The 23,537-nt window shown below is 39.1% G+C and overlaps 5 protein-coding genes across 5 annotated transcripts; 3 read left to right on the plus strand and 2 right to left on the minus strand.

Annotated features, from left to right (window-relative positions):
* Window positions 1–125: 125 nt before the first annotated feature.
* Window positions 126–4,554, minus strand: yju2b (YJU2 splicing factor homolog B). The gene is made up of 10 exons (XM_015015011.1): window positions 4,479–4,554; window positions 3,877–3,908; window positions 3,490–3,543; window positions 3,328–3,410; window positions 2,873–2,928; window positions 2,722–2,782; window positions 2,473–2,615; window positions 2,198–2,370; window positions 1,479–1,617; window positions 126–866 (listed from the first exon to the last, which is right to left on the minus strand). Exons 2-10 carry the CDS (start codon window positions 3,877–3,879, stop codon window positions 397–399), a joined length of 1,182 nt encoding a protein of 393 aa, XP_014870497.1. The 5' UTR covers window positions 3,880–3,908; window positions 4,479–4,554; the 3' UTR covers window positions 126–396.
* A 71-nt stretch (window positions 4,555–4,625) lies between these two features.
* Window positions 4,626–5,986, plus strand: LOC106934870 (transcription factor IIIA-like). Its single transcript, XM_015015012.1, has one exon. The coding sequence runs from the start codon at window positions 4,642–4,644 to the stop codon at window positions 5,716–5,718; it is 1,077 nt and encodes a 358-aa protein (XP_014870498.1). The 5' UTR covers window positions 4,626–4,641; the 3' UTR covers window positions 5,719–5,986.
* Window positions 5,987–10,080: 4,094 nt separating this feature from the next.
* On the plus strand, window positions 10,081–13,374 carry LOC106934863 (artemin). Its single transcript, XM_015015005.1, has one exon. It carries the CDS (start codon window positions 12,489–12,491, stop codon window positions 12,942–12,944), a length of 456 nt encoding a protein of 151 aa, XP_014870491.1. The 5' UTR covers window positions 10,081–12,488; the 3' UTR covers window positions 12,945–13,374.
* Window positions 13,375–14,256: 882 nt separating this feature from the next.
* On the minus strand, window positions 14,257–18,058 carry wdr83 (WD repeat domain containing 83). The gene is made up of 10 exons (XM_015015013.1): window positions 17,876–18,058; window positions 17,524–17,638; window positions 16,888–17,008; window positions 16,538–16,643; window positions 16,375–16,423; window positions 15,959–16,085; window positions 15,786–15,853; window positions 15,579–15,687; window positions 14,902–15,016; window positions 14,257–14,781 (listed from the first exon to the last, which is right to left on the minus strand). The coding sequence occupies exons 2-10, from the start codon at window positions 17,624–17,626 to the stop codon at window positions 14,608–14,610; spliced, it is 972 nt and encodes a 323-aa protein (XP_014870499.1). The 5' UTR covers window positions 17,627–17,638; window positions 17,876–18,058; the 3' UTR covers window positions 14,257–14,607.
* Window positions 18,059–18,145: 87 nt separating this feature from the next.
* On the plus strand, window positions 18,146–21,719 carry wdr83os (WD repeat domain 83 opposite strand). The gene is made up of 4 exons (XM_015015014.1): window positions 18,146–18,312; window positions 18,905–19,010; window positions 20,014–20,111; window positions 21,408–21,719. Exons 1-4 carry the CDS (start codon window positions 18,263–18,265, stop codon window positions 21,472–21,474), a joined length of 321 nt encoding a protein of 106 aa, XP_014870500.1. The 5' UTR covers window positions 18,146–18,262; the 3' UTR covers window positions 21,475–21,719.
* The last annotated feature ends 1,818 nt before the right edge of the window (window positions 21,720–23,537 follow it).

Here is a 23,537-nt window from a genome sequence, read left to right on the forward strand (position 1 = left end):
GTTCAGATTCACAATGAAAATTGTCATTTTAAACTTTAATAGACCTAAAATAAAAAAAAAAACAAAAACTAAAATGGTGAAACAAATGTATGCCAGTTTTAAAAAGAGATGACACGGTCCGGCACTTCAAGGAGAGAAACCAAAGTGACCAATGTTTTAATGGTTGTCAGACAGATATTACATGTAAAACAATCACAGATCCATTCTGATTTGATGACAAATGCATTCAGCAGATGACAAAAAAAATGTAAAGTATAATTCCAGAGCATACTGTACCTCAAAACACTAGTATTGCTTTTGCAACATGCTACACCAGATTGACTCAATTCTTATAAGCATTTATATTTTTTCTGGAATCAGAAAAAGCAGCATTTAGGTTATTAGTCGACATCAAAGTCAAGAGTCAGAATCTGAGTCGCTGTAGTCGGCAACTAGTGACGTGATTCCTCCAGAACTTTTACTTTCTTCTTTCTCCTTCCCACAGTCCACTGTATCAATCAGTCTTTGATCTGTTTCCTTTGCAATTTTGGCAACCAGCTCTTTGGAATTAGTGTGATTTTTCTCTAGTCCTAGTGGAGATCCTATACTTTGAGATTTTTCTGTCTGCGTTGGCAGTTCCTCCTGCTGAGATGTTCCCTGGGTTCTGGTGGCACACTGTTCGGCTTTAGCTCCAGATCCGCTGGAGCGTCTGCGAATTAACGGGCTCTGGGAGGAACCCAGGGCTTTGGCCACAGCTGCTTCTTTCCCCTGCAGGCTTAGCTTATGGAGCAGGCTGCCTGCAGCGCCCCCCGCTGGAGTGGAGGAGGTATTGAACCACGAACGAGAGGCGATCTCTTTCCGCTTGCTGTGCCGTTTGTCCTCATAAGCTTTAAAAAAAATAAAAAATGAAAAGTAACATTTAACTCATTAGATTACATCCATTGTTTTTATACACATAAAAAAAGCTTTATATATAGTTATAAAACTGTATCAGAATTATACATTAAGTTTATTTCTTTGATAATTTTACTGTTTTCTGTGAACGTTTGTAGGACATTTTGCATAAAATAATAAAAAGTGCCTTCTAATACACTTGAATATCTAAATATTCAGTTAAAACCAAAAATGTACAAACATTATTTCTATTTGCTAAATGGCACAATAATGTACAAAAAATATGTCAGATTTATTTATTAATGTCTTCAAAATCAGAAGCTCATATAGCGAATGATTACAATTAGTTAAGAAATTATGAAAAGACCAGATGCTGACGCCCTGGCTTTGGAAAATAGATGAATGTATCTTTTTATTTGGTGGATAATAAGTTCTAGTTCTGGATGTACAACATGTATGAGGATGTTTATAAGGTTGACATAAAACTGATTTAGGCAGGCAGGTAATTTAAGATTTAAACAGAAGATGTAAAAAATTATAAACATATCTGTGAATTATTTAAAGCGCGAGAGCATATCTCTGATATCTCTGTATGTGGTACTTACAGTCGGGTGTTTGGTACGTTAGTAGTCCTGCCAGTTTTTTGTCCTCCTCTTTCTCAGGCAGCAGTGGTATGGATAAGTTTGCCCTCATCTTTAGAGCGTTATCTTTCTCCTCCTGCTCGGCCAGAACTTTCTTCTCTACCTGAATCGTCAAATAAAGAAACAATTTTATTTTAAAATGGAACACATCTAAAAAAAAAAAAACAAACAAACAAAAAAAAACACATCTGTAGTGGGAAATCAAATTTAGCTTTATAATAATTCCAGAGTTCATGTGCCAATTATTGATACAGGGGGGGGGGGGGAAAGCAAAATTGCTATATGAAAGTTTGAAAGGCAACACTTAAAAAAATGACTTTACCAAAGTTTACCTTATGATTGCTTACCGAATGAATAAATAATTTGGTTAAATGTCATGACTTGAAGAAAAACAAAAACTTCAGTTATTAACTTTATCTTAAATGTCATATAGATTTACGACAGGAAAGAAATAACATTCGGAATTTTTTATGGAACAAAATTTATTTCTGCAGACTAACTCAGCCGAGCGTTATGGAAATATGAACCAGAAATGAATACTGGCTATAGGACTTATAGGTAAACAGATGTAGATCTACAATGCTTCTACATGTACAAGCAATCTTGAACCTCTAATAAACTTTTTCATCTTTAACATTTTTTGCATTTAGTTTAAGGAGAAAGTAAAAGAGCTATTGTCTTACTCTGAACTTCCTGCGGAGGGAGCTGTTGAGCTGAAAGTCGTCCTTCCAGCCTGCCTGATAGTCCTGGATTTCAGACAGAGACGGCAGAGCCTTTGTGAGCTTCTCTTTGTCTTTCCCGCCATGATCCAGTTTGTACATGGCGTCCGTCTCCAGCTTTTCCTTCTCTTCCCGTTCTGCTCAGAGAGGACATAAGAATGATCCAATCACAACGGGGCAAAACACGCACACAAAGGCGACAATGGAAGCAAAACTATTGGTGAAGACAAATCTTCTACCTGTGGTGAGGATCTGCTCGTTTTCAGCCATGTCCCAGCGCTCCTCTTTCCTGCGCGCTCCGCTCACGATCACGTAGTCGCAAGTTGCAGGATCCGTCTGCATCTCGATGTAGTTGACGCACAGATGACACTTCATCCTAAACCTACATGCGAGAACAGAAAGAAGCTTTTTTTTATTGCTTAAAAACATACTTTTTGTCAAAATAAACTTTATAAATTATGCCTCGTGCTGTTTTTTTTTTTTTTTACCTATAGATTGGCGTGGTGTAGTAGTTCCCCACTTTCTTCTTCTCGGCATTGTAACGCACGCCTTTGCAAAACACATCGTTTGGGTTATAAAAACAAAAAGACGCTTTGTTTGATTGAATAACTGTGCTTTAGTTTTTCCACTTCAGCTTACCCATGCCAATGTGATTCTTGCAGCCATCACACCAGATGTTGTAGGGCATTTCAAACCTTGACAGACAAAAACAGTCAGGTAAAAATCAAACAATCTGGCTGAATGTTATATTAAAACATCTTCTGATTTGTAAAAATCCTCATGTAGTGTAAATCTCCCTTCACTCATCATGGCTGGGTCAAGTGTACACTACTACAGCTGTTGGTAACTAATGATCTGACTGATTGTATTGGACTCTGTGGTATATTGCACATCTGGAACTTTCTAGTAATTACTTTTACTCCATTTTTATTTTAGGTGTTTTATTTTTGTGTTGCTTGGGCAAAAAAAATTTCCTACGGGGCTCTATAAAGTAATTTCGATCTTGACCAAAAAAGTGCTGAAAAATAAAAAAAAAAAAAAAAAAAAAAGAGAATACTGCCAGATCAATCCCCTTCTTTTGTTGTTGCACTGACCTGATAATGAGGATGCCCTGGGACAGTTTTCTTGCCCTCTCCCGCAGGGCGTGAGTTTTATGGTAGCCATTGAGGGAGCCATGCTAAAAGCAAAGAATGGCAAAAGAGGTAAGTGTAGAGCACTAAGACGTCTGGACAACAACTGGCAGGTCAGGCGTTCACCTTGGCTGGATCGAAATCCGGAGGGTAGTATTTGTTGGTTCCTTTTCTTTCACCCTGTCAGGGAACAAGCGGGTCAATAAAGGAGAGCAAATTTCATACTGAAACAGACAAAGCTCTAAAAAACGAAAATAAAACATGAAGAGGACAGCATCTTATCTCGTTATTTAAAGACTCAAAAATTTAGGAGATAGCAGATAAAATACAGACTTTTAACACATGGTGAACTTTATGGCGACATAGAAGAAAAGAACAATGTCAAGTTCAGCATTTTCATTAATTTTTCATTAAGATTAAATGTTTTATTCAAAGTGGGGGTTTTTTTAGCAGAATTTGTTACATTAAGTGGATCAATACAGATGCAAGCGGATTATAAACAATTAATCTTACCATAGTGACAACTGGAGATCAGCACTTTGCTCCTTTAAACATAAAATAGGTAAACTGCGTTACAGACAACAAAACGTCATACTCAGTCTATAAATAGGCTTTTAAATGAAATTGAGGCTTTATTTGGCTTTTCAGCCTGTAACCGTGAAGGGTTTTCTAGGTCATGGTATTAACACCACAACCCGTTTCATATAAATCTAGATCCATATTAATGGTGTTATATTTTACAGATTTTTTTTTTTTAACTCTATGCTTTTTTGCTAAAATATCTGCTTGTAATACCACCACTAAAGACTCTCAATCTGTAAAGCCTGGGCAGCCCTGACATGCGGGTTTACATGCACTCTCTAACACCAGACCTGCATAGCTTTCAGCGCAATCAGTTTTAAGGGTCGATTTTATCGTTAATATCTAAAAATCAGGTAAAAGTAAGCCAACGTTAGCAGCAGTTAGCTGCTTTTGTAACGTGCGTATTATTTGCACGCAAATATAATGGTCAGATAAACATAGAATAACTTAAGAGTATCACTAAGTAGGTTTTGATTTTTAAGTAAACTCATACTGAGAGTAATTGTACACCTGAGACATTAAAATATACTTACAAGTTGTGCTTTAGCAACACAGCTAAAAAAAAAAAAAAACAACAAACGTCAGAGTCCTACGAAATTTCCGTGCCCCGTCGGATGTTACGTCAAATTTAGCCGGAAATATCGCCGTCCGACAGTGGAACGTGTATCTAGCCCCGGCGTCTTCTACTACTTGAAAATGGAAACCAAAACAGAGCCGCACAAGCGCTTCTTCTGCTCTTTTCCGGACTGCTCGGCTGCTTACAACAGACAATGGAAACTGGACGCCCACTTGTGTAAACACACCGGACTTCGGCCACACTCGTGTCAACACGAGGGCTGCGGAAAGTCCTTCTGCACGCCTTACCACCAAGCCCGGCATGAACTCATCCACAGCGGGGAGAAGCCCTTCCGCTGCTCCGTGGAGGGCTGCGCGGAGGCTTTCACCACGACCACCAACCGGAGCAGACACGTGAGCCGCGCGCACGCTCACGAGCAGAAGAAATACGGCTGCACGGTCCAGGGCTGCGGCCAGGAGTTCAAGAAGAACAAGCAGCTGAGGGCCCATATGTGTGAGCAGCACACGCAGCTGCCACCCTACCAGTGCGCCCACGGGGGCTGCCAGATGCGATTCTCCAACCCCAGCAAGCTGAAGCGGCACGAGAAGGTCCACAGAGGTTACCCCTGCGCGGAGGAGGGCTGTCCGTTCACAGGGAAAACCTGGACGGACTTACTGAAGCACAGGAAGGAGCAGCACCGGGTTGTTCTGACGTGCGAACACTGCAGCAAGGTGTTCAGGGACTCCTGGTTCCTCCAGCAGCACCAGCGCGTCCACGCCGACACCCGGGTCGTCTACAAGTGCCCCAAGGAGGGCTGTGACCGCTCCTACACCACCATGTTCAACCTGCAGAGCCACGTCGGCTCCTTCCACGAGAACCTGCGCCCCTTCGTCTGCACTCATGACGGCTGCGGGAGGGCTTTCACCATGAAGCAAAGCCTCCAGCGTCACAGTGTGGTCCACGACCCGGAGGGGAGGAAGCCGAAGAAGACCAGACCAAAGAGGTCTATCGCGTCCAGACTGAGCGGCTACAGAGAAGCGAAGAGGGTGGCGTGTGAAAAACAGCCTGACCCGCAGCGTGGCCTCTGCCCAGACAAAACAGAGCAGCCCGGTTCCGTTGTGTTGGTGTCCCTCTTGCAGGACACGTCTTTGTTGTGTGAGCCTACCGTGGACACTCATGGACTCACAAACGTACTGAACCCTCCTTTATCAGTGTAGGGTTCAGTGACAGTATTCATGTCAGCACTGTAAGAACAGAAGGCACCTAACAGGAGAGTTTGGTTTAAGTTCATGCACTGTCATTGAGAGAAGATATGAAAGATTTGACACAGTTTAATATCTCATATGCTGCATGCTCTCTGTATCCACCTGGTGTTCAGAGGAAAATGAGGCTGGACCTTCTTCCGTCTGCTACTGTGGGATACAAATGTATTTCTACTGCCGTATCCTTTCTCTCTCTGAAAAGAATTAAAAGCAGTTGATTAAATTCTGGCTTGTATGTTTCTTTCTTCAGGTTCTTTATGTAAGCTTACCTTTTGGTAGTGAGAGCCACTTTTTTTTCTTTTGTTTTGCATTCTCATAAATACATCAAATGTATATATTCTGACTATTCTAGCCAACAAGCTGATCTTGAAAATCAGCAAAAATGTGCAAGAATCTCCACTCTAGTGAAGAAACAAAACTTAAACTGTTTTGCTTTTACTCTTTCTAATGAAACTTTATATATGTATATTTAAATACATAATGGTTGCACATATTATAAACAATTATAAACAATGTTTTTGCTGCCTTAGTAACACTAAGTAACATAGACAACTCGAGTCTATGTGTGCAATAACCCAAGAACAGTAGAACATTAACACTTCATAAGCAACCTTAATACAAAATCAGGCTTGCAGCAGGCATGATCTCCATTAGATGCTAATCTAAAAATGCTATGGGGCTGAAAAAATTATGTATTTCATTCTTTGTTGGGGAGTATTATGCTGCATCTCTTCTGATTCTTATGATCATTTACTATTTAAGTGTTTTTTAAACCAAATTCTGTTTCTGTTGACATTGAGCTGACTGGAGATTCTTACAGTGTGACAACCTTTAGTTGAAATAATATAGTTACACAATGACTCAAAAAAGAATAGCGTATCTAACTGCATTTATCTAAACCCAAAAGGCAACTGTTTTTGTTTTTGCCACCAGAGTAATGTAAAATATTTATACTAATATGTAATTGTATTTATAGAAATAAGCAACACCAGCTGAATTTGTAGTTTCAAGGTATATGGGGTTGTTTTTGGCATTCAGATCTTCACTCCATCCTGGAAGCAAAATGAGCTGCTAATAGCTAATTCACTAATCGAGCTATCTCTGTGCGACAGGATTGATTTACGGTAGCAGTCAGTCTCGCCACATATCTGAGTAGGCCTCTGACTGAAGACTGTTGCAGTGAGACAGTTTTTACATGACACATGCTAACAGCTCAATTTCCAGGCAGTGGAGACGATATTCCAGAGTAGTATGACCTGGATGATGACATCAGTTGTTGCCAAGAGCTGCTAATCCGTCTCCTTTGCTTTTGCTGCACTTCTATTTTTTAGCTATTCCTAGAATGAAAGCCCACAATGACAGAAAAGCAACAAGAGATGTGGATAAATATAACTCCTCCAACTTTAGTGCAGTAAAACTCTCATCTAGAATATCAGAGATCATTACACCAGCAGCAGACATCTACAGCCAACGTGACTCTACTCCGTGACCTCCATCTGGCGGCGCTCTCTTCAACCGGAGTGCGATCTTATCCCTGAACTATCACCCGATCCACGGCAAAAGCTGGAGCACAAACCTGCACATTCCTCCTCTTGTGCCTTCGTGACAAACGGTGGAGCGTCTCGGCTCTGACCAGCTGATTTACAGCGTAAACAGGAGTCGCTCCATGCAAGTTTGAGATTCCAAGGCTAAGTCCTCCGCGAATATTTCCACTTACTGGAAATACTGCTTCCCCACATTCCTGCCCCCTTTCGGCTCAGACGGCCCCTATATGGGCTGACTGTCCGACCAGCTCAAGTCAGGAATGTACAGCACACCCCTTTTAATTGGTGTTGTGTCATCCTCCATGCCAAATGCTGGCATACCTTTTCAACATGGCCGCTGTAGAGTAGGCGCATCAGATATAGACGTTTCTCACAAACACCAGTCACAAAGTGACCGCTTACAGTAAAACTGACAAACCAGTGGTAGTTTTTAGATATTGAGTGTTTCATACTTATTTTTGATTCTCTAACATATTTGGTTTGCCATAACATGCTAAGTTTATTCTTCACTCTTATTATCATTATTATCCTTTAGATCCATTTTCTTTCAACTCTAAGCACAAACATGGTAAGGTTTGGTTTTGATGAAGCAAATCACAAATTGACCACAACGGGTTTAAAAAAATACCCTGTAGTGCACATATTTATCTAAATACTTAGCATTAAATTACAGTTACACATACATTGAACATATGACAATGAATACAGTTTCATATAACATAAATTGTCAATGAGAAAAAAATATATAAATATTTTCTAAGTCTGTGAAGTAGAGAAATTAAGCAAAAACTGTATGTTACAGCAGAGGATTTGTCTTAAGAAAGTGACACATCAGCAACATACATTCACATTTTTTACATGCATAATATTCTTTTTGCATGTTTTCCATGTTATGAAGTTGCCGCTAAAATGGGTTAAACATCTGGGACAACTTTCCCTTTGCTTGTGGGGGAGTTTATGTGTGTATATGTTAGCATTTAATGATACTGAACCAGTTAGAGCTTCAAAACATAAGAGATAAAATAATTAACTTATTAGAAAATGCTTGAACTCTACTTCGCCAGTCGATGCAAAGTATAAGAATATTCCCCTAAAACATCTGCAAATAAATCTGATTTTCATAACTTTTGTCTTTGACAACGCTGATGCCTTATGTAAATAAAAGTTGAGAGGTCAGTCTTTGTATGTCTATGAATATATGTGAAAAGAGAACAAGATTTTTTTGTTGTTTTAATTATCCTTTGTTCTCATGCTACTGTAAGTGCATAACACCTCTAACGTATGCTGATGTGCCGACAGTATGCCGGTAATTGATAACCTGCAAAATGCTGTCAACTATTTCAGCCTTTTCTCTTTTTCTGACAGTTCCGGAAAGTCTAGCTACATTCTTCCCATTCCTCTATTCTGACTATGCTGAATTCCAGACCAGTCCCTCAGACTATAATCCTGAGGGATTTCTTTATCTCCACTGTATTTCTCCCATCACCTCCTCTGGCTTCCCTTTGTCTTCTTATCTGTCACTCTGCCTTAATTCTTCTGTATCCCTGGGAATGTGAATGTGTCTGGTCCTCTGCCACTTTGTCTTTATTTTCCATTTTTAGTGAAAGAAAAAGCAGCAACAATTGCTCACAACTGCACCGACTACATTTGTTTAATGTAAGTTTAATATACGTTTCCAGATCGCAGATTAATTGATCAACTCTGATGAGCTGAATCCAGAAGTGTAACCAAATAAAAAAACACCTACATCTTTTTTTTTACTGTCTGAAGTTTAAGCCAAACTTCTCTCTTTTTTTTTTAGATCAGTTAGACTTATCAAAGTGATTTTGATTTGATAAGTATTGTATGCCAATGGCATGGAAATGATAGAAAATGTTGTACTCAATAACCTGAGCTACAAGAATCACACTGATATTAAATACAAGTAACTCAATAATAGAACCCTGAGGTGTCCCCATATATGATCTCTTTTCGCTTTGATTTATTATTACAAACTATTCTAAGATAGTCCCACTCTGTCAAACATCATCCAAACTACTTTTAGTACCAGACAATTCAAACAGCTCCAGCTAGGTCTTATTATTCTACCACTGTGAATGTTGATCTGACTGGTGAAAATGGCTTCATGGAGGGTGTCCGCTGTCTGGAACAGGTGTCCGCTGTCTGGAACAGGTGTCCATTTTTGTAAACTTCTCTTGCCATCCAACTCTAAATGTTCTCAAATGGATTTAGATGAGGGGCACAAAAGAGTGATGTTATTTCTACGGAAGAAATCCTTTGTCAGACGGGCTTTGCCTGACAACACAACTTGAAGCCCCACTGTCTCATTGCAGGAAAAAGTCCCCTAGATCAGGGTGGCGCCTCCTCCACTCTGCCATGTAGTGGAAGTGCGATCTCCTTGTCTTGCTGGTGACATTGTAAGACATCAAGACCATCAAGATTGCATTTGTTTTTAAATCGTATAACTTTCTTCCATCTTTCAATGTCCCACTTTTGGACACTCTCATTCAAACTCTGACTGGGCGATTTTGTGCCATTGAAGGAGACGAGACCTTTTGAAGATGTTTCCGTTCTTAAAATTCTTCTATCACAGATGGTTATGAGGCTGCAGCTGGCACCAGTGACAAGATTAATGTCTCATGACTTGATGGATTTTTGTGGTCCATCGTTTGACATTTTTGTTCCCTAACAATCAGAATCTTTTAGTTTAAAATGGCCGTCTCTTTGAACGACACTCAAAGAGAGAAAGCTTTTTTTGACTTTGCCATCGGAGCTCATCACCATATGGAAACATTACAGAAAATGACTCTAACTACAAATTTTTGCAAAGACCTGGGTTTTAAATGCTCTTTTGACCAGCTGATGAACATCCTATTTCAGTTGGTTGCTTGCAATAACTTGCTTTCCCCCCCCCAACTTCTACGTATTTATTGGTTAGCATTACACTCTACTGGCCTCAACAAAGATGGCGATCTTTGTTGAAGCTCAGCAACTTTATTAGAAAACAATGTTGTTACTCCTGACTTTATTATTTTTCGTGAGGATGCTCAGACAGAATGTGTGTTTTCAGTTAGCGGCTCTCATGGACACAGGTGCTGACCGTCATGGACGAAGCGGCCGCTGAAGCTGGCTTCCGATTGCAGCTTCTTAAAAACAATGTGGCCGATGTTGAGACCATTTTTCACCTGGTCTTAGCATTTTGATACGGAGTATAATGTTCCAAATATCAAAAGTTCACCTCCAAAACTCAGATCCAGTTCCTACTTTTGGATATATTGTCTACTTGAACTAATGTGTGACTTTGGATGAGGTGAGAAGAAACTAAAGAGTAACTTTTATTGTAGAGTTTGAGTGATCTTCTACTTGTTTGCACACCTGTTCCATTTTCATCAACTCATTTATCATGTGCAGGCTCAAAACTATCATCCTGAAAAGAAGTACTAAAATTCCTCGCAGTAAATTTTGGTAGCTAGTTCTATTTTAGGATTTAGGGATAGTTTCTTAGTAAATCACATCAGCGGAGTTGTAATTGATGAGCCTGTTTAAAAGTCATAAATATGGTAAGAGCTTTATTGGACATGCTGCGTTTGTCTAAAAAATTCTAACAGAAGCCAGGAATTATGCGCTTAAAAATACAACATTGAATACAGTCCCTGCACTGTAATAAATTTTGTATTTTACCATTATTTTTTAAAATAAACTTGGTTTTATTTTTGATTCTATCCATTCCACATTTTGCTGTTTGTGTGGGGTTGTGTCAATATGTGCATGGTTTTCACAGAAATGTGATGCTGTGACTAAATCGTCTTTATTTTAGGTTTCCTCCGTCTGAGGGACGTTGCTTCAAACGTCTTGTACTGCGTTCAGATCCGACTAAGCCAAGTTGCCTTTTTTTTTCTTTCAGAGAAAGCAGCTCTTCTCCTGCTTTCCCCTCTAACAGGCCGTAGATGTGCAGTGTTGTTCTGAACATTTACTGAGGGAAGCAAGGCATGTTCAGCCTAACTGGAAACTCTTGTGTGTCTTGCAGCCGTTAGGTGAAGTAACAGGGACATCGGCTCCTGATTTTGAATCATTTGGTTTGCCAAATAAGGAGCTGAGGTGTTTCCCCTGCACCTTCGTTTTTTAGTCAGAGCTCCGATGTGCATTTTTCTTTCAATCTCTGAATTCCACTCGCTGCCCGTTTGGGCCCTGTAATCGTTGCATAATGCATATTCTACATGTCAGCCACACATTACTAGTGAAATCCCTCAATTTATGGACCAGCTCAAGAGGAGTCACCCATTGAGGAATTCCTCCTGCACCAGGCCGTGTTCTAATTATAAAACTCTGATTCTTCTTCTTCTTTCTTTTTTTGTTGTTCGACCTTTTGATGTCCTTTCTTCTGACCTCTGGATTTAGCATGTAGACTGGGATTAGAGACAAAAAGCAGACTTTACCACAGGTAATTCCACAATAACTCAGCGGGGCTTTTAGCAAACGTGTTTTTGTTTTCACGTTTCCTATACTCGTAATTTTTTGCATTTTTGTCTCAAAGATATTTAATTCATGAGCGTATCTGTCTGGCTTTGAACTGATTCGTTCATCGCTCATATTTCTTGTAACTTAACTGTCCAAAATGTCTTCTAAAAAAAATAAAAATTAAATAATAAAACCATCAACCTTTTGGGAACCCATACCGTTAGTGGCCGGCTTTCTTTGGAAAAACACCTGTGGGGGAAACATTTTGTGATTTACACCAACGCATAAAATCCCAACAGGACAAATTCTGGGTCAAGCGCCCGCCTGCCCCTCTTTTCGCTCCCTGTCAGTCTCAGGTGAGCGAGAAAGAGTTGACTGGCAAGTAACGGGTTAGTGTCTGGTCTCCCCCCTAGACCTCCTCATCTCATCCCCCCCTCTTCTTCATCCCGGAGGGATATATATTGGAGTTCGTGACTCGTCTTCATCTAAGGCATCACTTCTAGACGGACGCACGCAGACGTCTCTGGTTCGTTTCGAGGGATTGAACTTGACGAAGACCAGACCGTGACCATGAAACCCTTTCTAAAGGTTCTTGTGATTCTGTTCTGCGTCGGCAAGGTAGAAGGCCGCTGGCTGAGGTCTCTGATTGGTAAGTAGGAACGTCGTGACCCATCGATTTAGGGATAGCACAAATAAGTTAGGAAGCGTGCCGTTAAAAGGTCGATGAATTTGTCTTTTCCAGGCCAAAAGCAGAAACCCGTGTCGCCTTCAGACGAGGACAGAAGAAGCGAATTTTTAACATCAGAAGAAATCCAAAGGGAAGCCTCCGGAGACGAGGCAGTCCCGGTCCGGACGCGGCGCTCCGCTCCCGACTCCCAGTGCGGCCTCCGCTCCGTCTTGCTGCAGGTGCGGGACCTGGGGCTGGGCTACGACTCGGACGAGACGGTCTTGTTCAAGTACTGCGGGGGGTCTTGTCCCCGCGCCCGCTCCAACTATGACCTCACGCTCAGCAACCTGCTGCTCAGCGGGCGGCTCCCGCAGCCGGCCCCCGGAGAGCCATGGCACAGCGTGCCGTGCTGCAGGCCCACTCACTACGAGGACATGGCCTTCCTCGACAACTCGCACCGCTGGCACAAGGTGGAGAAACTCTCCGCTGCCGCTTGCAGCTGTGCAGATTAAAAATGGCCCGGATCGAGGGGAATAAGGAAGGGGCAGGTGGGAGAGAGCTGAAGATATTCGGAGAGGACGATTTGACTTACTCCGAAATGAAAACAAATAACTCTTTTTCTTTTTCTCCGAAAAGAGCCTTCATAATCAGATTCTAATGTTTGACTCAGATTTCTGTGATTTATCCATAAAAGACATGAGGGATATGATTTAGATTTCCAGGAAGTGTTGCTTTGTGAGTTTGTTATTTTGAATTAAGGTAAAAAAAAAAAAATGGAACCAATGCTTTAACTTGAATTACAAAATTGTAAATAAGCTAATATCTATTTATTATCAAAAAAAAAAACGTGAAAAAAAAATGTAGCTCTTTAGAAATGTTTCCCAATTTACAAACGATGCTGAATTAAGCTCCAAAACTGTTCAGCTACATAAAGTGTACATATGTCAAAACTAAAGATATTTATTTATTTAATGTTTGTTTGTTTTTTTGTAGATCAGATTAATTTATTTTGTAATGGAGTCACGTTTAATTAAAATTAACTTTTATTCATTTTTTTTCCAGTTAATGTAAAAATGCATTAAACATGATGTGGTTTCATCTATGCTCTGTGTGTTGTGTTTTCCATCAAATAATGCTTTTTCTGAGCATCTTCAGTTTACATTGACAGATACAATTTTTTTTGTATTGGGTCAAAATCCACTATCCGGATGCTGACTGCATCAACATGCGTTAAATAAGCTGCATTTTTAAAATATACATAATGTAATACGTTACATCGGTTAAATATTTTCTTTTTGTTTAGTTGATATAATTCTTGAAATCTGCATTTCATTTTGTAGTAATCTGTTGACATTGCAGAGTTTCAGTCTCTTTAAAAAAATTGCATGCATGTGGAGAGTCTTTTCAGTTATAATATTAAAAAAATATTGAAATTATTTTCTCTACTATTATCAACTTAGAGAAATGCAGGGTTTTTCTTTTCAAACTCCACAGTGAGTCAAGAAGTCTGTAAGGTTTTATTCTATTATCATGTATATCACGATAATGTATATCAGGTTAGATATAGTAAAAATACATAGTTAAAAAAAAATAGGGGGGCAGTCCGGGTATAGAAAATCTTCAATTCAGCTTGTTACATTACTGTATTAACATTAAACTTTTTTAATCAAATATTGTGGTTGATGAAAAATGTATATTCAAAACAGGTGAAACAATCAGAATTTATCTGTATATTTTCCATTTTTCCAGTGTCTTGTTTCTACCGTTTTGACGACTTCACCTTCACTGTCAAGCAAACCCGGATAAAAGCAAATAACCCCAAAAACAAGAGTGATATGTGATTTATTTCCTTTGATCAAGTATTTTATCAGTTCTAGCTCAACTCCTTGTTTGGTTAATATTTACATCTCTGACTGACCAATGAAACACAGACCATTATCAGATTATATAAAAGAAAAATGTTGGTCTTTTTTTTAATGACACTCCAAAGGTTCAAATGTTTCATGTCTGACAGGATTACTACAAGAAAAAGTCCCATATTTTCTTAATTTAGAGCAAATTCCAGCCGAAAAGCCCTGCGCTTACAAGGACAGATGGTGAATATCAGAAAATAAGGAAATTTCTTTAGTTCATGTTACAATATTTTACATCTCCAACAGAGGAATTAAAGTCCATTCAGCCACTCTGACTGACCGGGGTGTCGTCCTGTGGCTCCTGTGGCTCCTCTGGCTGTGCCCCCCACACCTGAACGTGGCCCTCCATGGCTGTGAGGAGGCAGGTCTCTGTGGGGTGGAAAGATAACGACTGGACGACTGCTTTTCCCACTGGCAGCTTTAATGACAACGATCCCTGCGGTTCCAGACGGATACAAGACACGTTTGGTCAGATTTCAATCTTAAGAGATCATATTAAAGTTTTTAAAATGTAAACTTTCAAGAGGATAGTGAAGCCGTTTAGCTTCCCGCTTACTTCCACCAGATCCCAGCAGTAGACGTGTCCGTCCTCTGAGCAGCTCAACACGTGGGTGTCTTTACTGGACAGGCAGCAGTCCAACTTGTAGCCCTTCATCTTGTGTCCAGTGTATCTACACGAGTCCACATCACCAGACACAATATTGGTGTCAAAGCAAATCATTTACCTAAAACAATTTACACCGGCTAAATCTACCCTCTTTTTTAAGTAAAAATAAACAAGTTTTATTGACTTAGGTTATTTTTAACTGTTCAAATTACATCTAATATATTTAATGTGTTGTTCTAACACAAAAAAACGATAAACAAATAGATATTTATTTGTGCATTGCACAGGTTCAACTCATATTTTAGCAGGATATTAACTTTGGAGGCCAGTCTGATAGAAAATGTGAACTTGATATATCTAACATTTTAAAACTTATCAGTAAAATGTGAACTTATATTGAGAGTTACATTTGGTGGAAAAAGCGGGATGCTTGCACCAACCCAACAGGTGGCAGCAAAATGTTTGACCCAAGTCATAAAGTTCAAAGGCAACGCCAAAAAAGACTGAGGAAATGAATGCAAACTAACCGTAGCAGTTTTATAGCATTTTTTTTCTTGTTTTGCTTTTTCTGATAGGAAATATTAAGCTATGATGAGACCACAAATTTTAAATATATAAGCACTCACTCTCCCAACATTTCCCCAGTGCTCTTGTCCAGAAGTCTCACTTTTGAGTCCAAGCTGGAGCTCAGGGTGCACTGCCCGTCCTGACTGAAACACACGCACGTAATGGGACCTGGAACGCACAGACGTACACAGTAATAAACAACTTTCGGTTTTTATTTCCCCCGCTCAAAAAGAATTTCACCAAAACATTGAAATGAAGTTGCTGACTGCTGATGAGGTCAACGTGAAGCTGTCCCATCCTCAGGTCGTAACGCCTCACTCTGCCGTCCACCGACCTAAACGCAAGAAACGGCAAACTCTGTCACTGAACGCCGTCAGGACTCTAGGAGGGGAATGGCTTCTTTGTGATAAATGTAGTAACTCATTTCTGATCTGCTGACCCAGTGAGCAGCTCATGTTGTGAAACTTTAAGGCTGCTTATGCTGTCGCGAGCCTCATCTAGAACCTGGATGGGCTCGTTTCTTCTGGATTTCGTGTCCCAGCATCTCACTGTACCGTCTATGGAGCCTGGATGATGGGGAAGGACAAAAAAACAACAAAAAAACTCCCCATAAAAATCAGAAATAAAAGCTACATGAAAAGAGTACTGAAACACTACATAAAATTAAAGTAAAAAAAAAAGAAAAAAAAAAAAGAGAACTCACATATGCAGAAAATTACATTTTAAAAAATGCAATTGCATAAATGAAAAATAAACACCAGAAATGTAAAACCTTCCAACTCGTGACCCAGCAGTAGCACAAAATAGCTTTATTCCAGAGTACATAGTGGACATTTTCCACAATTGATGACTCACCAGATAAAATGACCGTTGCCTCCTCATTAAACTGCACACAGTTAACTTTCTTCAAAGAGAGAATTAAAAAAAAATTGTATCAATGATGGATCAAAATATGGAGGATCATGTAGGATTTACAGTGCTGTTTACATTTTTAATACAATAAGTGATTTTAACTCACCCCAGCGTGTCCTCTGAGCTTGCGTGTGACCTGACCCGTTGCAACGTCCCACAGAATCACAGTTTTGTCCGAGCTGCAGGAGCAAAGCTGACTGTTGTCATAGGAACTGTCAAAACAGGAGGCGAGAAGAAACATACCCGTTATTTTCTGCAGAGGGAGAGTGTGCTGAATGTCGGATGTTTTGGTTGAATGGGACAATTTGCCCTAAAACCATCATGATTAAAGACAGCGTCGCCTATTCCGTCTTTGTCTTAATACTTCCCGCATTTTTGGTATTCATTCTTTATATTTTCTGAATCCCATCCTGTGCACAAATAATTACTTCTGAAAACCGAAGCAAACTCCCTCACCTATCGGCGTCCAGAACCTCATATCCATGACCGCTGTAGGTCTTCAGCAGCGTCCCTCGGCCAACGCTCCACAGCTTTAGGGATTTGTCACTGCCGCAAGACAACAGGTAGTTTCCATCCACTGGCAGAACGTACAGCAAACAAGAGAAAGAGGGACATGAGCATCTTGTCATACACTGCTGTGTTTTCTTATGCCCCTGTCTAAATTCTGAAATATAAACAGTATTGTCTTTCCGGTTCTAGTGGTTTTTATATGACAGTATTCAGACAGGAAGGCAGGTTACTTGGGGTGGGAGGAAGTGGGACTCAAACCTGTGACAGTCAGGACTAAAGGGTCTCTGGGTCGCACGATTTAGCCTTGCGTCTCCATAATATTGTTTCTAAATTATCTAAAACAATATGTAAGGGAAATATGCTACCTCTACTCCTCTCGTTTGTCAATTCCAGTCTGCCTGTTGTATTAATCCAGGTTTGTATGACTGACATAAAACTGATTTATTGTGATTTCTGCCGCTTATTGATTCCATCCACACCTTCTGAAACTAGTAATACAAAAGGAGCAGGCTACAAAGGAAGGTGAAAAAAGCAGCAAATGTCTAAAAACAACTGTAAAAAAGCTAGGATTATGACTCGTACCATTGAAGCGAACGGCTCTGACAGCTCCTTGTTGACAGTTAATGGTCCTCAGAAGATGCTGCGGAAGCTGAGGAGGCTGAGGTTTGGGTTGAGGAAACGCCATTAGTTACAGGACCTGTGAAGTGAAGCATGTCGGGCAAACACTTAAACACAAAATACCTCAAGCGCTTATTACATGTTCAGTATTTTACTTTACGTAAGAATAAATTTTACTTTTTTTTTTTTTTCTAAATTAATGTTGATGGAGCTTTAAGTCCTGAGCAAGTTTCTTTTAATTTGTAACGAAAAATATGACCTGGAACAATATTGATATACGTTTACTTCAAAGTCAAAAGTAACTTTTTGAGCTTACCTACTGGAGATTTTTTAACCAGGTAGTGTTTCGGGAAAAGACATTTTCTATATTTGTTTAAAGCAGTTGAAAAGGGTAAATTAATCCGCAGCTTTGTACATCATCAACAGTTTAGTTTTTCTTATTTCACTCGCTATGACTGCTAGCACGAGCAGAGTACGCGGAAGCAATACACGCTGGGGTTCAACAGCACTTTCAAAATAAATGTTCAAAAACTGTTTTCCTCCGTTCTCCCATAAGCTGTCCAAAGCGTTTATATTGAAAGTAACCGGAAACGATCCCTGTTCTCTTTTCCCCTAACCGAGAAGTCAATCAGCTGTGGGTCGCTAAGCGGACTTTTAAATATACTTCCCGTTACTTCCATATAGGATAAAGTTATAACTAAACATGTCTACTAACAGTATCACGGACCCGAGGAGACAAAATAAGATTTTAAGGTGAGTTTTGTGTCTGTTAGTTTAAAAAAAGCAAGCCAAGCTGAATGAATTAGCTGACCAACAACAGCTAGCTAGTGCTAACCCAGTCACTCGTGAGGACTTTACTGTGGGATTAGTACTAGTTAGGTGATTAGAAGCCATAAAGCCTACAGTTATTATAACAGTACAATGTTATAATAACTGGCTTTAAACTCCAATTATCTATTGGAGTTTGAAGCCAGGTGGCATCTACACAAGATATTATTGTCAGTGTGTACCTAAACTTTGTCACAATTTAAATTTAACTGGTTTGAGTTGCCTTTAGTTGAACCAGCTCTTCTCCGGTATTTTTTAAAGAAGTTCTTGGAGCAATTTAAGCATTTATTTGTATTTTTTATATGTTAGAAGACTATCCACAAGAGGGCAGTGTAGCTGCTTGTGGTAAGAAATTGATACATACCTTTTAATTGTCAAGCAAACGTGAAAATTGCATTATTTGTTCCTGACACACCAGACGGTAAGATGTATTACAAAGGCATGGTAAAAGTCTATTATGTCTATTACGGTCTCATTTTCTTCTTATTTTGGCTAATAAACGGTTTTGTTGTTGCAGATACAAGCCCCCTAGCACAGAGACCAACCCCACACTAGAGGACCCCACTCCTGACTACATGAACCTCCTCGGCATGATCTTCAGCATGTGTGGGCTAATGCTTAAGGTAAAAAAAAAAAAAAAAAAAGTAAAAATAACTGTGCACATTTTCACAGTTAGATCTGCATCAATCAGAGTTTTGTGGCTGATCTCTGAAGCCGAAATCTACTTAAAATGATCTGGATTACTTTCTAAAAAATAAAATCAGCAATAGCCAAGAAAAGTCTTTCCCAGCTTTTTTGCCATAGGTCAACTCTCACCGATGTTTGTGAGAGAAATCTCATTGTAAATAATAATTTTACTCAAGATTTTTCAAAACAAAGACAGAGTGTGTCCTAGTAACTCTAAAAGCAATCTTTGCACGTTTTCTAAAGATAGTAGAGTTATATCTTAGCTCTAAAGGGTCCAAAAAGGCTGCCTGCATTTCTCTATAATTCCCAACAGATGGAGATGGTCATGGGTCAGGGCCAGTGGACCGGAAACTGGTTTTCTCCTGGCCATCATAGAGTTTATCGTTGCGTCTTTATTCACAGCTACACAGTTGCATTTCCCGTCTCTATTGTTCCGAGTCTCAGTGGGTGTTGATCTGCGCCCGCTGGAAGCCTGCTACCCTTCACTGATAGACATGAAGGGTAGACCTTGGTCTATCCCAGTTGTTCCATTTAGAAGATTAAAGGTAAACTCGCCTTTTAAATAAAGGGATGAAGGGCAGCTGCTGACCTTCAACACAAGGGACACCATTAGCTACCCGCAGCCTGTGGTAAACTGGTGCGGACAGTTCAGTGATGCAAATTTAGTTTGATTAACTTATTTATCTCCGGTAATATTTTCTTTTTTTCATAAATGAGATTAAATTCAGTTTATTCATATAGGATTTGCAACAAATTTTGCCCATTGAACCAAACAGAACTATCCTGTTTATGGACATTTCTATGCAGTCACTTCAAAGTCAAATGCATGTATTCCAATTTGATTTACTCTCTTGTGAAGTCGTTTATTGTAACTGATTTAAAATCAACAAAAACACTCTTATTTTCTTTTAAAATGAAATAAAAGTTTGTGTGTTTCAGCTGAAGTGGTGTGCCTGGATTGCCGTTTACTGCTCCTTCATCAGCTTTGCAAACTCCAGAAGTTCAGAAGACACCAAACAGATGATGAGCAGCTTTATGTGAGTGCTTCAACTTTATTTTTCTGTATTATATCGATTTATATATGCAGTGCTTATGCCAATTAGACCGAGATGTTAAACTGTTAAGCTTGTGCTAGGCGTAAGAGCCCATAATAAGTTTAAAGTTGGTGCTGCAGAATGATTAGCTCAGCAGAAAACTGCTAATCGAGGAACTTGAGTAAAAGTTGGTTCAGAGCCAGTTTTGGGACGTTGGTCCAAAGCCAAGATATAATTAAAGTATCTCAGGTGTCATTAAGCGAAGGTAAAGGACCTGAACAGGGTAAACGTGCTGTGGAGGGTGACTGTCACCGAGGTTAATAATAGGGTGAAATTTGGTGTTATGTCCAAGATAGATCAATGAAAAATACAATATGGTATGGGGGGAGTATATTGCTGCCAAAAAACACAGACATTCTAGATTAATTGTACATGTTTATAAGAAAAATCTTGAATATTTTTTTTATTTATGATATTAAACTTAAGATGTATTTGCATTGTAAATTAGAAAATTTGTTTGGGGAAATAAAAAAAAAATTATTTACAAAAAAATTCATTATTCTATCAGTTGTGAATGTGTAAGAAAAAAATTCTATAATTAAAGATATAAATTTAGAATAACATAGGATATTTTAAGATTAGAATATCCTATGACATTACAAAGTGAAAAATCTGTAAAAAAAAATTAAATAAATATATATATATATATATAAAACAGGACAAAAAACACCCTGTTTTCTGAGAATATAAAGTCGTATATTTGCGATGTGGACTGCATCCAGTTTGCACCTAGGAAATGTCTTACTGACACATGACACAAGAAAAGTGCCTGAATGCGTCACTTAAGCCCAGTTCACACTATACGATTTTAGAACTGCTGTTTATAATCTCTAATAATCCCTAATCTTCATTTTATATATAAAAAGTAGTTTTTCAATAAAAATCACTCAGATATGTATATTGAGAACTTTATAAAACAACAATAATAAGAGGCTGCAAGGAAACAGTTATTTCCTGCATTTTGTTTTCTGTTTAAAAATAAGTGTAGACAAAAACTATTTACCAAATTTTGAAGAAGAGTTTTAATATGCTGATCAAGATAAAGTTGGCAGTGGGCTCTTTCAAAAGGGCACTAGTTCCTGTTTGTTTGTATGAAGGGCTAGCACACAAGACTAGTGGTCATAATGTTTCCCTGATCTGTGTATTAAAGTAGATAAGATAAACATAATTGTTTCTGAATTTCTGTTGAACTTTACAACAAGCTTGCACATTTAACATCCAATGTTTTGTGTTTCTTAGGTTGTCTATCTCAGCCGTAGTGATGTCATACCTCCAGAACCCACAGCCAATGTCTCCACCATGGTAACCAAGGGCCAATCACATAAGAAAGCAGAAGCTGGCCACAACTGCCTCCATATCCCTGCAAAAAATAAATGGAGACGTCTATTAGCAACAACAGAAGAAGAAAAAAAATGATAGAAAAAAAATCATACAGGGTTAAAACATGACTCTTTGGTTGCTGATGAAATCTTGAAATATTAAAATTTTTGCATACTTTTCTGAATAAAGCGGTCTGGTTATTTACAAAAAGCCGCTGTCCAGTATGTGTCTTAAGTGTGACGAGGGATTTTGGGATGGCTAAAAAACAAACTTTCTTCTATACACGTTTTAACCCTTGTTTGTAGAAATGGGGTCCAACTGACCCCACACACGTAAAACTTGTATCATTTGCCATAGTCCTCTATGTTTTCCTCAGGTCTCGCACACACAAGGGTTAATGCAACAATAGATTATTCTACTTTTGCCATATTAATTTGCTCAGAATCACATAAATTAAAACCTACATTTCTTTTCATTTGCATCAAAATTGGCATAAACCCTTCTGTCTGACAGGACAGAAGGGTATTTTACAAAGCCGTTAATGTTCTAAAACGCTTGAAACCCTCTGAATTAAATGACCCTCACAATAAAATGTATGCTCATATACCTTAAAAAAGTCTCGTCTGTCGTTCTCTCGTTTCTCATTTGTTGAAGGCACTGACTGCATTAACTGCATGAGTAGCTCTGCTGATTACAGACACGAACCTGGAAGTCAGCTGGACGTGAGACTGATTTAATGCTATATAACTCACGTCCCTCCAGGGCTGGCTCCAACACAGCCTTGCCGACTGGGCACCACAGTTGCATGGCTTTCTGCCACGTTTCAGCAAGCTCCACTATATTTTCTCCTGACTCCGACTGCTAACTGACTCGTTTGTCTTTCAAGCCGTCAAACCTCACACCCTTTGCCCGTTGTGGTGATTGTTTTTCGTTCTACTCTTTGAGTTAGTGGTGCCTTTTGTTGATAACTAGGAAAGGATATTGAATCTTCTGCAGTGATGATTTATCTCGGGGAGTTACACCTATCGATTAATCGAGATATTAATCAACGGGGTAATTTAACATCCTGTGTCTGACCGTCTTGCGATCTTAGTGCGATACTGAAAAGGTTCGAGGAAAATTTCACGGTCGGACAGCGGTGAAGCAGGGTTGTCCAGTCATACCTTAAATTTCCGAAACCATACATAAAGCGTACGACAGGTTGGTGATAGCACAGAACAAAAAAAAAACTGGTGGGGTATAAATAACCCTGCCTTCTATATGCAAAACTACACTTTAAAATGTCAAATTCATAAAAAAAAAAAAGAAATCTAAGTTAATTACAAGTCTTTAATTTTGTCGTGTCAGGACTATTTAATCTTGTATGTAGTTCTTTTTATATTATTTTTTGGCTGGACTTTTCTGCCATAGTTCGAGTCACGTTCTATGACTTGAGGCGGTCGGTAAACACCCTTGCTAGCTTTCTAGCTAGATAGCTTCTTATTTATGTAATATTTTGTCAAAATGTATCACTAGTTGAATGAATGACGTTTGTATTTGCCACTAGCTTTCTTCTGTTGCCAACTCTGCCAGCAGGTTCCCTCTATCATTCCCTTTGTTTAAAGGTCTTTTTTGTTTTGTTTGTTTTTTGTCCTAAATTTCATTCAAGCTGGGTCTAAAAACGTCTTAAATTTGACTTAATGAAGTCAAATTTAAGAAGTCAAATTTAAGACTCTGACTGTCCTATGACAGTCAGAGTCCTGTCATAGGACTCTGACTGTAGATCATAGGTTCAGTGTGGTGGACTGAATCTGATCAGAATGTCCCAAACGACGAAGAAAATTTGAGAGAAGACTGCTGGCGAGAGGCCTCTAGATGTCATCATAACATCATAAATTATTTAGCTCTCAATTCAACTTCTAACAACTTTATTTGTCCCAGTGGGCCAATTTATCTGTAGCCTTGTAATCAATGCATTCGCCTCTTTACTAGCCAAAACCAGTCACAACTCCCTAAAAAATTGAACATAGTTCCATATTGCTAAAATATAATAAAATACACCAACACTTG

Source organism: Poecilia latipinna, unplaced genomic scaffold, assembly GCF_001443285.1.
Source record: "Poecilia latipinna isolate Pla-1442-1.1 unplaced genomic scaffold, P_latipinna-1.0 Scaffold1876, whole genome shotgun sequence".
Taxonomy (NCBI): Eukaryota; Metazoa; Chordata; class Actinopteri; order Cyprinodontiformes; family Poeciliidae; genus Poecilia; species Poecilia latipinna.

Coding starts and splice junctions, on each gene's coding strand:
- yju2b (XM_015015011.1), bottom strand. Junction 2,783..2,872: donor CAAGAATCACATTGGCATGG/GTAAGCTGAAGT, acceptor TGTTTTGCAAAG/GCGTGCGTTACAATGCCGAG. Junction 2,371..2,472: donor CGAGCAGATCCTCACCACAG/GTAGAAGATTTG, acceptor CTCTCTGAGCAG/AACGGGAAGAGAAGGAAAAG.
- LOC106934870 (XM_015015012.1), top strand. CDS start 4,642: ATGGAAACCAAAACAGAGCCGCACAAGCGCTTCTTCTGCTCTTTTCCG.
- LOC106934863 (XM_015015005.1), top strand. CDS start 12,489: ATGAATTTGTCTTTTCCAGGCCAAAAGCAGAAACCCGTGTCGCCTTCA.
- wdr83 (XM_015015013.1), bottom strand. CDS start 17,626: ATGGCGTTTCCTCAACCCAAACCTCAGCCTCCTCAGCTTCCGCAGCAT. Junction 16,086..16,374: donor GGCAACGGTCATTTTATCTG/GTGAGTCATCAA, acceptor CCCATCATCCAG/GCTCCATAGACGGTACAGTG. Junction 14,782..14,901: donor ACTGCTGGGATCTGGTGGAA/GTAAGCGGGAAG, acceptor CTGGAACCGCAG/GGATCGTTGTCATTAAAGCT.
- wdr83os (XM_015015014.1), top strand. CDS start 18,263: ATGTCTACTAACAGTATCACGGACCCGAGGAGACAAAATAAGATTTTA. Junction 19,011..20,013: donor TGTGTGGGCTAATGCTTAAG/GTAAAAAAAAAA, acceptor TGTGTGTTTCAG/CTGAAGTGGTGTGCCTGGAT. Junction 20,112..21,407: donor CAGATGATGAGCAGCTTTAT/GTGAGTGCTTCA, acceptor TGTGTTTCTTAG/GTTGTCTATCTCAGCCGTAG.